General features: G+C 40.7%; 2 protein-coding genes across 2 annotated transcripts; both read left to right on the top strand.

The window, feature by feature from the left end:
* The first annotated feature begins 2,915 nt into the window (after positions 1-2,915).
* LOC112261810 (ras-related protein Rab-15-like) lies at positions 2,916-7,471 on the top strand. The gene is made up of 7 exons (XM_024437427.2): positions 2,916-3,438; positions 6,107-6,167; positions 6,364-6,424; positions 6,586-6,663; positions 6,852-6,941; positions 7,036-7,101; positions 7,201-7,471. The coding sequence occupies exons 1-7, from the start codon at positions 3,315-3,317 to the stop codon at positions 7,348-7,350; spliced, it is 630 nt and encodes a 209-aa protein (XP_024293195.1). The 5' UTR covers positions 2,916-3,314; the 3' UTR covers positions 7,351-7,471.
* Positions 7,472-10,827: 3,356 nt separating this feature from the next.
* On the top strand, positions 10,828-12,335 carry gpx2 (glutathione peroxidase 2). The gene is made up of 2 exons (XM_024437426.1): positions 10,828-11,596; positions 11,745-12,335. Exons 1-2 carry the CDS (start codon positions 11,375-11,377, stop codon positions 12,096-12,098), a joined length of 576 nt encoding a protein of 191 aa, XP_024293194.1. The 5' UTR covers positions 10,828-11,374; the 3' UTR covers positions 12,099-12,335.
* Positions 12,336-12,723: the final 388 nt, after the last annotated feature.

The raw sequence follows: 12,723 nt of genomic DNA, 5'->3' as shown, positions 1-12,723 counted from the left end.
GGGCAGCTTAAAGTGTATGCCCAAGCATACCTGACTGAGTTTTCTTGGTATTTTGTGCCAGACAGTGCTGGGCAAGGTACATGTACACCTCTGCACTGTCCTATGTGTCAATGTTTTTGTACCACATTTTAAACCATACCTGCTCTAAGCACTGAGTGGCATGGTGTTGGCTGGCCAATTGACACTGATGCTTTGCAGTGCGCACTGAGCACTTATCCGCACACCTGACACCCACTTTTCATGCAGGTACATGCATCTCAAAGGAGCCATCTTGATATCTGGTGGAGTAAATGAATGAGTTTCAGTTGAGGAGAGTAAAGGAATGATGGGTGAAGAGTCCATATCAACACTAGGATCTCAGGATGAAAAAATGTTAGCAATTCAAAGAAGTTCAAAATGGTTGAGATCGCATCTCTTTTGTTCAGTACACTAATGGCTTTCAGTTTTTGGAAAATATTGTTAGAAGAGGATAGATGGTAGCAGTGGTGATTTTAGCATGTAAATCTTGGTGGGGCAAACAAAGTTTTTTTTAAACTTGCATGCCAGCAAAGCGCTACACAACACTAAACAATACATGAATTGCACTAGAATGTTGACAAACTGTTGGCCAACATAAAGCTGTTCCAACAGCAGAGCTTTCTTTTCAGCACCATGGAGTGAATCCTTACCACTGCTATGCCTATCAGTAGATAGTTAACTGCCATCGAAACAGTTAATTCAGCCTCATTTAATGCCTTTAAAAAAAAAACATGGCTGACTTGCTTAAACAAATGTGATTTCTGACAATTGAGAAGTACAAACTATGGCATGTAAGGGGACGGCGAGCAGATAAGAGAAAATCTGTAATTTCGATTAAGACAATGAGCGAGCTAGGACTGACGTCAATATAACTATTTGTACTGCAACAGAATTCAGAACTTGGGCTATTCTCACAGTATTCTCCCTGTACACAAAGTCAGAACTGTAGGATAAATAAAGGGGCATATAAGCAGACAATGAAAGCTCTTACAAAATGTATTAATTACATTTTTCTAAAAACAGGCTATGGGCTACATGTGCTCCACAAAGTCAGAACAGTAGGCTAAGCTATGAGGGGGAAAGGCACCAAATTATTAGGGTGAGACACATGGGCTACTAACAGCTTACTACACAACATAATTAGTATTACTTTCTTAGCTACAGGAATCATATCTCCCTAGCATATTACATGCTGCATACAATACATTTTGGGACTCTCCTTGTGCGGAAGGTGGCATGGCGGTTCTTCGTGGGCAAATCTTGTCATCAAAGTTGGGTATTCTCTCAATGAACTCTTGGGAGGGTTTGAGTCATGACTTCAGTGATCTTCAGGTCAGAGCGCTAGAAAAGGCCTGAGTTCCCGAGTTGGATGACCAAACTTATTTTCCCAGTCTGAGCTCTTTTTTTTCTCAAGAGTTCCCAGTTGTATTGAGTGTGGCAGATGTCATGCTGGATTGACAGAATCTTAAACTCAGACTTGGACCACACACCCACCCCACTGAATAGCAGGCTAGTGATTGCTTGGCAATGCTTGCAGTTAGCCACTGATTCCTTCCAAAACACTAATTGTTGAATTCATGATTTCCAACTTGTAATGGTCGATGAGCACCGGTACATTTTATCTATAATTTCTCTTCGTATGACAATAATTGAAAAGGATTTGCCAGTAGATTGTCAATGTGATTCATGATAATGACTGCTTGTCTAGCCTTCTAGCTAAGATTTTGAGAATATGATGTTGACATGATCAGTCCGATCAAAGCTACCGTAGATATGTTATTTTATGTAATTGTATCTGTGGCCAATGACCTTGAGCCTTCATTGATGGGCACTTCTAATGTAACTATGGCAGCACACAAGGGGCTTCAATTTTTGAGCTGCCCCTGTAGATTTATGTGGTGTCCCCATGAGTGACAGAACACTGAGCCAATCACGGCGCAACTAGAGAACATTACCAACCCCGCCACTCTGTATTTTCCCCTGGCTTCCCCACCACCTCAGAAAGCACTGAGCTAGGCTGGAACGTCCACATCTTGGAGCTGCCTTACTCAAGAAAGCAAAAAAAAGTGACCATGTTTGTATGTGGCTTTATTAACTCAATGATTATTTTAACATTGTTTGTAAACTGATATGTGACACGTAATGGCAAAATAACATGCAAAACAAACAGGTGGAGCACAAAACAGGTTTTTTTGGGCTCCGCGCCACCTACCCTGAATGGCGAGTCGCCACTGGATGGTAGACTGGTATGTCCATATGCAACACTATCTGCTGCACTAGTCTATCAACACCATGGTAAGCTTATTGCGGGGTATGCATACATCAAAACCCTAGCCTTTGATCATGACACTGTTTCAGTACATTACACATATGTCATTGGACGAAGGACTCTTTTGGGCGGGGGAGTTTTGTTAAGAGCCATGGCGCTCGGTTTTAACAACACGCATCGCCTGCGGTCTGGTTTCGGGAGGACAATGACGTTATGTTTCATATCAGCGAGAAATCATTAAACGTTTAAATTGAAACAAAGTTATAGGGTTAGTGTTCCCACACGGCCATATCACAGCGCTTGTTTATGGAAAACAAGACTGAAACATACACCTGTGCTATCTAACGTGCTCTGAACACCTGTGTGGAAGTGTAACTCGGGAAGTGTAGTTTCGGCAGATTGAGGCACACAGCTGTATGGAGGATTTTTGAAGGATTCTTTCACGCTGTTGAAAGATAAGGGCCATATCGCAAATTATGATTATTGACGTTAAAACAAAGTTCACATGAGCCAATAGCTGAAAACTAGGGAAATGGCAGAGTTAGACCTAGTTTTCAAGAACTACAACAAAACAGCAAAAAAAAAAAAACAGGAGGAAAGAGCCCCAGTATTTGTTACGAGAAACACTGACATCTCCTGGTAGATAATGGCAACGTATCAATATTAATGAAATCAGTCTGCGCAGTTTAACATGAATTGAAGATGAATTACCAAGTGCTAACGTTACCATTTTGACACTACATTTAAGATACCGCTTACATTATTTTGTTTATTTTTTAAAAACTTTACAGAGATGAAACGTATATAGGCAATTTTTCATTTGAGTGAGGCACATGGGGAGATAGGCAAAGGCAATTTTTTACAAAGGCTAATTTTTTACAAAGGCTAATTTGTAACCACTATTTTTGTGGTGCTGTTATCGCTTCTTCAAGCCTTTTGATCTAACCGCCGTACTAAAAGCATGTTCAGAGCAGCCCCCATGCAAGTGAGTTTTCGCTGAACAAGAAACTATTTTTTTTTGTCCGCCATGGCAAAGCAGTATGACGTTTTGCTCAGGTTGCTACTTTTAGGAGATTCCGGGGTTGGAAAGACCTGTTTGTTGTGCAGGTTCACGGATAATGAATTCCATTCGTCGCATATCTCTACACTTGGTAAGCTGCTGTTGATTGCAATTGGTTAGTTTGACTGTTGACTGATTCAGGCAAGTTTGCCGCGAATATGCAACTCCCACAATAAGTGATTGACAGCAATTCTTTACGAAACGCTTGACGGGACTTTTCCTAATAGATTTAAAATGCTGTCACCTAAGACTTGATTGAAGGACATATTTCTGAAACTCTACTATGCCGTAGTCTGAACTGTATCAAATAGGAATTTGTTCTTAACTGACTTGCCTAGTTAAATAAATCAAATGTTGTTTTTGTTAGGTCTGCAAACCTAAAAGAGACTTTTCACAAACACCAGTTTTCTAAAGAACATGCCTTTACTAGAACCAGTTGATTGTTTGCTCAGTTTCCATCATTCCGTGTTCAACATAATTTCCCCCTGGACCCAGGCTATGGACACATTTGTTTAGAAAGTGTGAGCTCACTGGACAGTGCTCAAGATAGGCCTCAGTCACATTACATTACCAATTATTCCTCTAAATAGGGTTAGATTCCCATCTATCATCATGATAAAAATGTTGTCCATTGAGAAACACATGGTTTAAAGGAATACCTAGTTTTCAGCCAACAGGTGTAGGCATATATTTAGTCGCCTAAGCATTCAGAATGGACTAAGGATCTAAAACTGGACAAAACTTTCATGGTACAGTGTTTTCTGCAATAATGATCACATACAGGGCCTTTTAGCCTATTATGGATGGGGGAAGCTTTAAGGAAATACGCCTCTTTGGCAGAGCACAATGGAACTGCAGGATCTGTAATTGCTTAGAAAGCCTCTCCAAGCCTGATGATGGTATTTACTCGGAAGGGAGGTCTTTCTTGAACAGGAAGTGGCAGGGTTGGGGGAAATTAATCTTCTGTTCCCCCTGATTGTGTAACTCCATTACTCCACCACTTCATTTTTGTTTTCATACAAAGTACAGGTATAGACAGACAAAGTAACTCACATTAAAATGGTGCTCTCAATACTGAAGCCTTTCTTCCCCTATTTATGTGGTCAATGTCTAATGATAATGACAGATGTGATATGCAGCAGAAAATGGACTGATTGGCCAGAATGACTTCTGTTTTGTTTAGGGCTACTCAGCCTACTGTCTGATTTATTTCCCATGGGTCATCGGCAGTCATTGCACCCTCTTATTTATGAAAATGGTGATCCGGCAGTATGACTGACTGGGTAACAGAGCAGGGGTTCTGTTAGAAAAGCAGCAGATTACAGGAAAGTCTACATATTATATATATATATACACACACACTAAGGCACATGTCTTCAGGTTGTTTATCTAACCCTGTAACTTTCTTCCTCCTGTTTGTTCAACTTAAACAAAAAAATATGTGATTAGAAGGAATTGGGAAGGTTGTGACTTACATTGCAGCTCTACTGGTGTGTTTAATATCTGTGAAGCAATCTTAGCTGCTGCTGATCTACTAAAAAATGATTGTATTTGGTTGGTGTTTGTGAGGGGGATGGGTCCGTTAGAGTAGCATACAGAACAGAATCAGACGAAGGCACCTGATGTCTCCCGTCCTAGATTCTACTTCTGCTTCATTCCTTATTATTGTTCAGTCTTGAACCCCCAACCCCAGTTCCTGAAATACAGTGTTACCCACTAAATTAGCTCAATTAAGATTTGGCTGGCCTCACTGGCAGTGAATGTAATGTCAGACGTGTTGAACACATGATTAGCCCATAACATTGGCACAGGGAGATATACACGCATGCAAAGGTAGTGAAGCATGTACAGCATGTCAAATTTGAATGTGCTCTCTCTCCCATATGTCAGTGTTGGGGTGCTAATTGGGAAGGCTGCCTCCATCGCTATTGAAGATGATGACATGGCATTTTTTAGTCATGTCCAACACACAGTCAGAATGGTTTCTAACATGACTAGAAGCACAGTTTGGATTTACCAAGAACATATAATGGCCAGTCTGTTGCCTGAAGCATATCCTTGTGTGACGTGTTTGTGTCAGCTCTGTGTTTACTCTATTTGTGGCAGGTATGGTGGTTATGACAATGTTGCAAGCAACTGACATTTTACGTCGGACTATTTGATGGGTTTTTATGCTTTTTCAACTGTGAAGCTATCACACACCACTTACATTTAAATGAAGGTTGTTGTGAGTGAGATATATTTCATGCAGAAGTCGATACACTCAAGTCACGTCTTCCCTGTCCATTTGCCCTGCTGAAAGACACTGTAGTAAATGACAAAAATGGAATTTCCATGAGCAAGATGACGGATTGAAAGGACATTCAACTGTGATAAATGGGTATCTAAAAAAAAAAGTCCCCATCAGTGTCTACTTCCAAACTGGCCAATATACATTTTTGTTAGCCAAGTGGAAGAATGTTACGTTACCAGCGATACTTATTGACTAGTACAGGCTGATTTGGTAAGTCATGAGAAGGAAAATGTGCCAATACGATGTCATTTCTTTTTATAATTTATTTATTCAGGAAAAACTTGTTTTAACCACCAGTAGGATAGGCTACAATATTTGAGCCTTCAGTAAAACTACAGTCCTGCAATGGGGAAAGAATAAACAGGATAGCACGAGTGAAATTAAATAAAACCAATTGAGAAGATGAATTAACAAGCCAATAGTAACATGTTTGCCATGCATAACAATATATTTTTGTATTCTGTAGGAGTGGATTTCAAAATGAAAACATTAAAAATAGATGGCATTGAAGTGCGCGTACAGATCTGGTGAGTGAACAGATCTTTGCGAGAACAACTCACTCACCATAATGCAGTAGTTACTGACACATACATCACAAATGTCATGTTTTCATTATGTAAGTGTAAGATATGCTTTACCTCTTTGATTGAGACATATTCTGATATGTGGTCACATCACCATGTAAAACTGGGGATTGCCTCTATGCCTTTCTGTCTACACTAGGGATACTGCTGGCCAGGAACGGTACCAGACCATCACCAAGCAGTACTACAGACGGGCACAGGTGGGTTCTCTACACACCAATAATCACTGTCCAGAAATGAAGTACATTACCAAAGTTTAAACCATTTTACAACATCAAGTGCTTGATCCCGTGCTCACCGTTAGTTATGTACTCACAATCGGTCATGACGGTCCCTCCCTCCTCTCTTTATCATTCACCAGGGTTTTATCCTGGTGTATGACATCACTAGTTCCCGTTCCTTTCAGCACATTGTGAAGTGGGCTAGCGATGTGGATGAGGTAAGGCTAACACCTACTGATCAAACTGCCCTCCTTCATTCACTTGGTCAGTCTGTTTGTCTCCCATTCTCTGTTTCTCCCATTCTCTGTTTATCTTTGTTTGTTTGTTACCCAGTTTTTACATATTTTTATTGAACTGTAGGTGCCCAGTCGTCTTTTTCACAACCCTGTGTCTCAATATGTTTCAGTTTGCACTTGACAAGGTGCAGAGGATCCTGGTGGGGAACAAGGCTGATGAGGAGCAGAAGAGGAAAGTGCCTAAAGAACAAGGGAACAAGGTTGACCTTTATCTTGCTGTTTTCCTCAGTCATAATAGTTTTCTTTCATACACAGTTTTACATTTTCCATCCTTAATGAACTCTTGTGTTACAGCTAGCAAAAACCTATGGAATGGAGTTCTTTGAGACAAGTGCCTGCACCAACTGCAACATAAATGAGGTGAGTCATAGGCATTATTGAGTCAATACCTTGTATGTGTACTCTGTTGGGTGATTATGTGAGGCAATTGTGATAAAATATTTTCTTTACGTCTTCTAGTCGTTCACCCGGTTGACAGAGCTGGTCCTGCATGCTCACAAGAAAGAGATGGATGCCTTCCAGGGTTCAATTAATAAATACCTAGACATTACTTATCTGGAGGGAGAGCAGGACAAAGAGGACAACTCCCAGAAGGCCTGCGCATGTTAGCATGAGGCAAAACTCAACCTGGGAGTGTTTGGCTAAAATATTTAGTTGTTTTTGCAATACCTCTGGCCCTATGACATAATGGCAATGAAATGATGATTAACTTATTAAATCTGTGAGGACAGTTGAGTCGGAAGTTTACATACACCTTCGCCAAATACATTTAAATTCAGTTTTTCACAATTCCTGACATTTAATCCCAAGTAAAAATTCCCTGTTTTAGGTCAGTTAGGACCACCACTTTATTTTAAGAATGTGAAATGTCAGAATAATAGTAGAGAGAATTATTTATTTCAGCTTTTATTCCTTTCATCACATTCCCAGTGGGTCAGAAGTTTACATACACTCAATTAGTATTTGGTAGCATTGCCTTTAAATTGCCTTCCACAAGCTTCCCACAATAAGTTGGGTGAATTTTGGCCCATTTCTCCTGACAGAGCTGGTGTAACTGAGTCAGGTTTGTAGACCTTCTTGCTTGCACACGCTTTTTCAGTTCTGCCCACAAATTTTCTATAGGATTGAGGTCAGGGCTTTGTGATGGCCACTCCAATACCTTGACTTTGTTGTCCTTAAGCCATTTTGCTACAACTTTGGAAGTATGCTTGGGTCATTGTGCCACCAGAGACTCTGGGTTCGAGCCCAGGCTCTGTCGCAGCCGGCCGCGACCGGGAGGACCATGGGGCGGCGCACAATTGGCCCAGCGTCGTCCAGGTTAGGGAGGGTTTGGCCGTTAGGGATATTCTTGTCTCATCGCGGACTAGCGACTCCTGTGGCGGGCCGGGCGCAGTGCACGCTGACCAGGTCGCTAGGTGTACGGTGTTTCCTCCGGCACATTGGTGCGGCTGGCTTCCGGGTTGGATGCGCGCTGTGTTAAGAAGCAGTGCGGCTTGGTTGGGTTGTGTCCCCCGAGTCCGTACGGGAGTTGCAGCGATGAGACAAGACCGTAAATACTAACAATTGGATACCACGAAATTGGGGAGAAAAAGTGGGTAAAAAAAAATATAATTTCCCTATAAAATCATGCCATCTATTTTGTGAGGTGCACCAGTCCCTCCTGCAGCAAAGCACCCCCACAACATGATGCTGCCACCCCCGTGCTTCACTGTGTTCTTCGGCTTGCAAGCCCCTTTTTCCTCCAAACATAACGATGGTCATTATGTCCAAACAGGTCTATTTTTGTTTCATCAGACCAGAGGACATTTCTCCAAAAAGTATGATCTTTGTCCCCATGTGCAGTTGCAAACCGTATTCTGGCTTTTTATGGCGGTTTGGAGCAGTGCCTTCTTCCTTGCTGAGTGGCCTTTCAGGTTACATCGATATAGGACTCGTTTTACTGTGGCTATAGATACTTTTGTACCTGTTTCCTCCAGCATCTTCCAAGGTCCTTTGCTGTTGTTCTGGGATTAATTTGCACTTTTCGTACCAAGTACGTTAATCTCTAGGAGACAGACCGTGTCTCCTTCCTGAGCGGTATGACGGCTGCGTGGTCCCATGGTATTTATACTTGCATACTATTGTTTGTACAGATGAACGTGGTAATTGCTCCCAAGGATGAACCGGACTTGTGGAGGTCTACAATTTTTTTTCTGAGGTCTTGGCTGATTTATTTTGATTTTCCAATTATGTCAAGCAAAGAGGCACTGAGTTTGAAGGTAGGCCTTGAAATACATCCACGGGTACCCCTCCAATTTACTCAAATGATGTCAATTAGCCTATCAGAAGCCTCTAAAACCATGACATAATTTTCTGCTGTTTAAAGGCACAGTCAATTTAGTGTATGTAAACTTCTGATTCACTGGAATTGTAATACAGTGAAATAATCTGCCTGTAAACAATTGTTGGAAAAATTATGTGTCATGCGCAAAGTAGATGTCCTAACCGACTTGCCAAAACTATAGTTTGTTAACAAGAAATTTGTGGAGTGGTTGAAAAACAAGTTTTAATGACTCCAACATAAGTGTATGTACACTTCCGACTTCAACTGTATGTTCGGTTTTTACTAACTGTTGCTCAGATTCATGCATTTTATAGTTTTACTCACTGTTAAATTCTCATCTTCATGTGTTGTTTTATAGTTACTTGACCTTTTCATGTTTATTACCCGGCTTTGCAACACCCAAACTGATGGCACTCTGAGTTGAGTAGTCAACATGTAATAAGAAGATTTGCCTGTAGATGGGCTGCTGTCTGCAATGTTACACTGAAAGTTGCAGCTCCACTCGTTTGGATTGACAAGGTATACTTAAGCCTACCCCTGTATAATTTGTGTTGCCACCAGGGGCGTCATGCACCCCAAAAATCTGAGGTGCACAAAGTACATTAGGATGATTGGCAGGTGGATCGGAAGAGGGCTCAATTTAGCTTTTTCCTGCATCTAGAGCCATCAATATGCATAATTTTATATCTATTTTTTTCCCTGCTGATCTAAGCATACCTCTTGAGCTGTCTATTGGTGGATTTTTTTTTTTAAGAGACTAAAATCTCGGGTAAAATATTGAAAGGAATGTGAGTCTTCAATACATTTAGTTATTGCTTGCTTTTCTAAAATCTACTAACCTTGCTGGCAGGCATGCCAGCTAAGATTGTTAGACAAGCTAGCTACTGTAACTTGATAGCCTGAAATGCCTTCTTTGTAGCTAGTTATGAGGTTAGGAGATTGGGAACCTATATGGGCTAGTTAAAGCCATCGTCATAAAATTGTTTGGTGGCTAGTAGTGTTAGTATTTTTTTAAACGAGACCTGAGGGTGCGCGTGCCCCTGTGTCCCCATGGGCATGATTGCCTCTTAAAGTTTTGCCACAATTTTAACCTTCATATCACAAACGTTGCCGTCTACTTGAAAAAGCTAATTATGCTTACAAATTAATTTGCTAAATAGATTAATAGTGGGACTGACCAAAGATAATCTGAAGCTCTTGATTGGTGCTTTAGGAGATGAGACGAGGAAATGGGAGATAGGGTGGGCAGAGGGCATGGTTAAATTATTCACAAGCAGAAATAAAATCCAGGCTAGCAAGAAGGGCTCATTTACCTGTGGAAGACTAACCCATACTCAAACATGCATGAAGCCAAAAACTCAAATCTAAAACAGACATAATGTTCAATACTATTGTTAGTAGCTTGAATGTTTTGTGAATTTACAAGTTGTCATGACAAATTCTACGTATTTTTACAGGTTGAAAAGCTGTAGCAAATGCCACTATGGTGCATGCACATACACTATTATAAAGGGCTGTATACATGGTTCCCTTCTCAATATTCTCACAGGAAATAAGTAATTTGTAATGACAACTGCACTTTTCTTTATTTATATATATATATATATATATATATATATATATAAGTTACCTTTTATTTAACAAGGTAAGTCAGTTAAGAACAAATTCTTATTTACAATGACGGCCAAAGCATGACGATGCTGGGCCAATTGTGCGCCGCACTATGGGACTCCCAATCACAGCCAGATGTGATACAACCTGGATTCAAACCAGGGACTGTAGTGATGCCTCTAGCACTGAGATGCAGTGCCTTAGACCGCTGCGCCACTCAGGAGTCAAATACTAGCATAGTGTATTTTACTGTACATTACATCTCTGGTAAATGTTTTGATACTGTGGAATACATTTGTTACTAGATCAGATTCACAGACAAGAGTCTGACTGTAAAACCGCTAGGTGTATTTGGCCAACATGAAGAACATGTCATTTGTATAAAAAAACATTACGTATTTAGTATGCAAGTAATCTTGTTTTTTAAATTAGGCCATTTTAACAAACCATGCAACGAATAACCATAGATTTAATTTAACATGACCCCGTTCATACCGTTCTGTGCAAGTTTACAAGCTGAGATATGAGCCTATCTACCTTTGTGTGTGACAGTATTGTATGTCAGGTGGGTATCATTTTACTGCAGAGATATTTGACTCCCAGGTAAGGCAGGCACATATCTGAAGTCCGGTGACCTGAGGTAGTAATACACACAGACACACTGATCCTCACTACTGCCAGTAACTACAGAACAGGACCATGGCGTTCATCGCGAAGACCTTCTATGATCTGAAGGCCACGACCCTGGAGGGGAATTCAGTAGATTTCAATGTGTTTCGAGGGCGAGTGGTCCTCATTGAGAATGTGGCATCGCTCTGAGGGACAACCACCCGGGACTACAGCCAGCTCAACTTGCTCCAGAGCAAGTACCCTCACCGGCTAGTGGTCCTGGGCTTCCCCTGCAATCAGTTTGGCTACCAGGTCAGTATGCGACATTGTGGCCTTTGGTTATGTGGTTCTGTAAAATCAATGAAAACAAGCTAATCTAGTAAAAGATTCTGTTAATTTACAGGTATCGGGTGATTTGTTTAATGATTAATGTCAGATGAGAATGTTGCATGTTTTACAGGAGAACTGTTCAAATGGGGAGATCCTGAACTCATTAAAGTATGTGCGTCCAGGAGATGGCTACCAGCCTGGCTTCACTGTCTTTGAAAAGTGTGATGTGAATGGAACCAACACCCACCCTGTCTTTGCCTATTTGAAAGACAAACTTCCCTATCCTGATGATGATCCACACACCCTCATCCAGGATCCTAAATTCCTCATCTGGAGTCCCATCAGCAGGACAGACATCTCTTGGAATTTTGAGAAATTCCTGGTTGGGCCAGAGGGAGAGCCCTTTAAACGTTACAGCAAAAAATTTGAGACTATCAACATCGAGCCTGACATTCAAAGACTGTTGAGACTAACCAAGACCTGAAAATACCATGGGAATGTTCTTCTTGTGTACTACTCATTCTGCTACACAAATGACTTCACATCTATGATAGACAGGGACTATTATGGTGTCGTCCATCCTTTTGAGTTTTACTAAATGAGGTTAATATTCTAAAAACTTGGGAGTATTATCTGAGGCCATGTAAATGCTCAAGAGTTGTGGGTTATGCCTTGATAAGTCTTCTTGCTCATGTAATAAAAATATGGAAAGCATCAGCTATATTTTTGTATGTCCTCCAGCAGTGATCCTGACCTACAGTAAACCCTCTCCGTCTTTTTCTATGCTGGCCAGCAGGTGGTGCCACTAACTTGAGTTTGGATTAGATTTATGCCACCAACTCGTTGAGTTGTTAGTGAAGTTTGTCAGACAAAAGGCAATATATACACAAGGTAACTAGTTGGAATAAAATTATTAGATTCTACTTGTAAAAACTGTTCTTATCATTCCACCATATCCCATGTGTATTAATCATGTTATAATTTGACATTTTCTAGTTTCACATTACACTTTTATTTTAGTGACTGTCCAATGTTTCCAGATTTCTATGAAATATGACATATAATTAATAACAACATGAGTGACGAAGTTTTCGTTCCAAAAAATGGTA

The sequence above is a fragment of the Oncorhynchus tshawytscha genome, linkage group LG11 (genome assembly GCF_018296145.1).
Source record: "Oncorhynchus tshawytscha isolate Ot180627B linkage group LG11, Otsh_v2.0, whole genome shotgun sequence".
NCBI classification, from domain to species: domain Eukaryota; kingdom Metazoa; phylum Chordata; class Actinopteri; order Salmoniformes; family Salmonidae; genus Oncorhynchus; species Oncorhynchus tshawytscha.
This window is presented reverse-complemented; position numbering and strand designations above follow the sequence as displayed.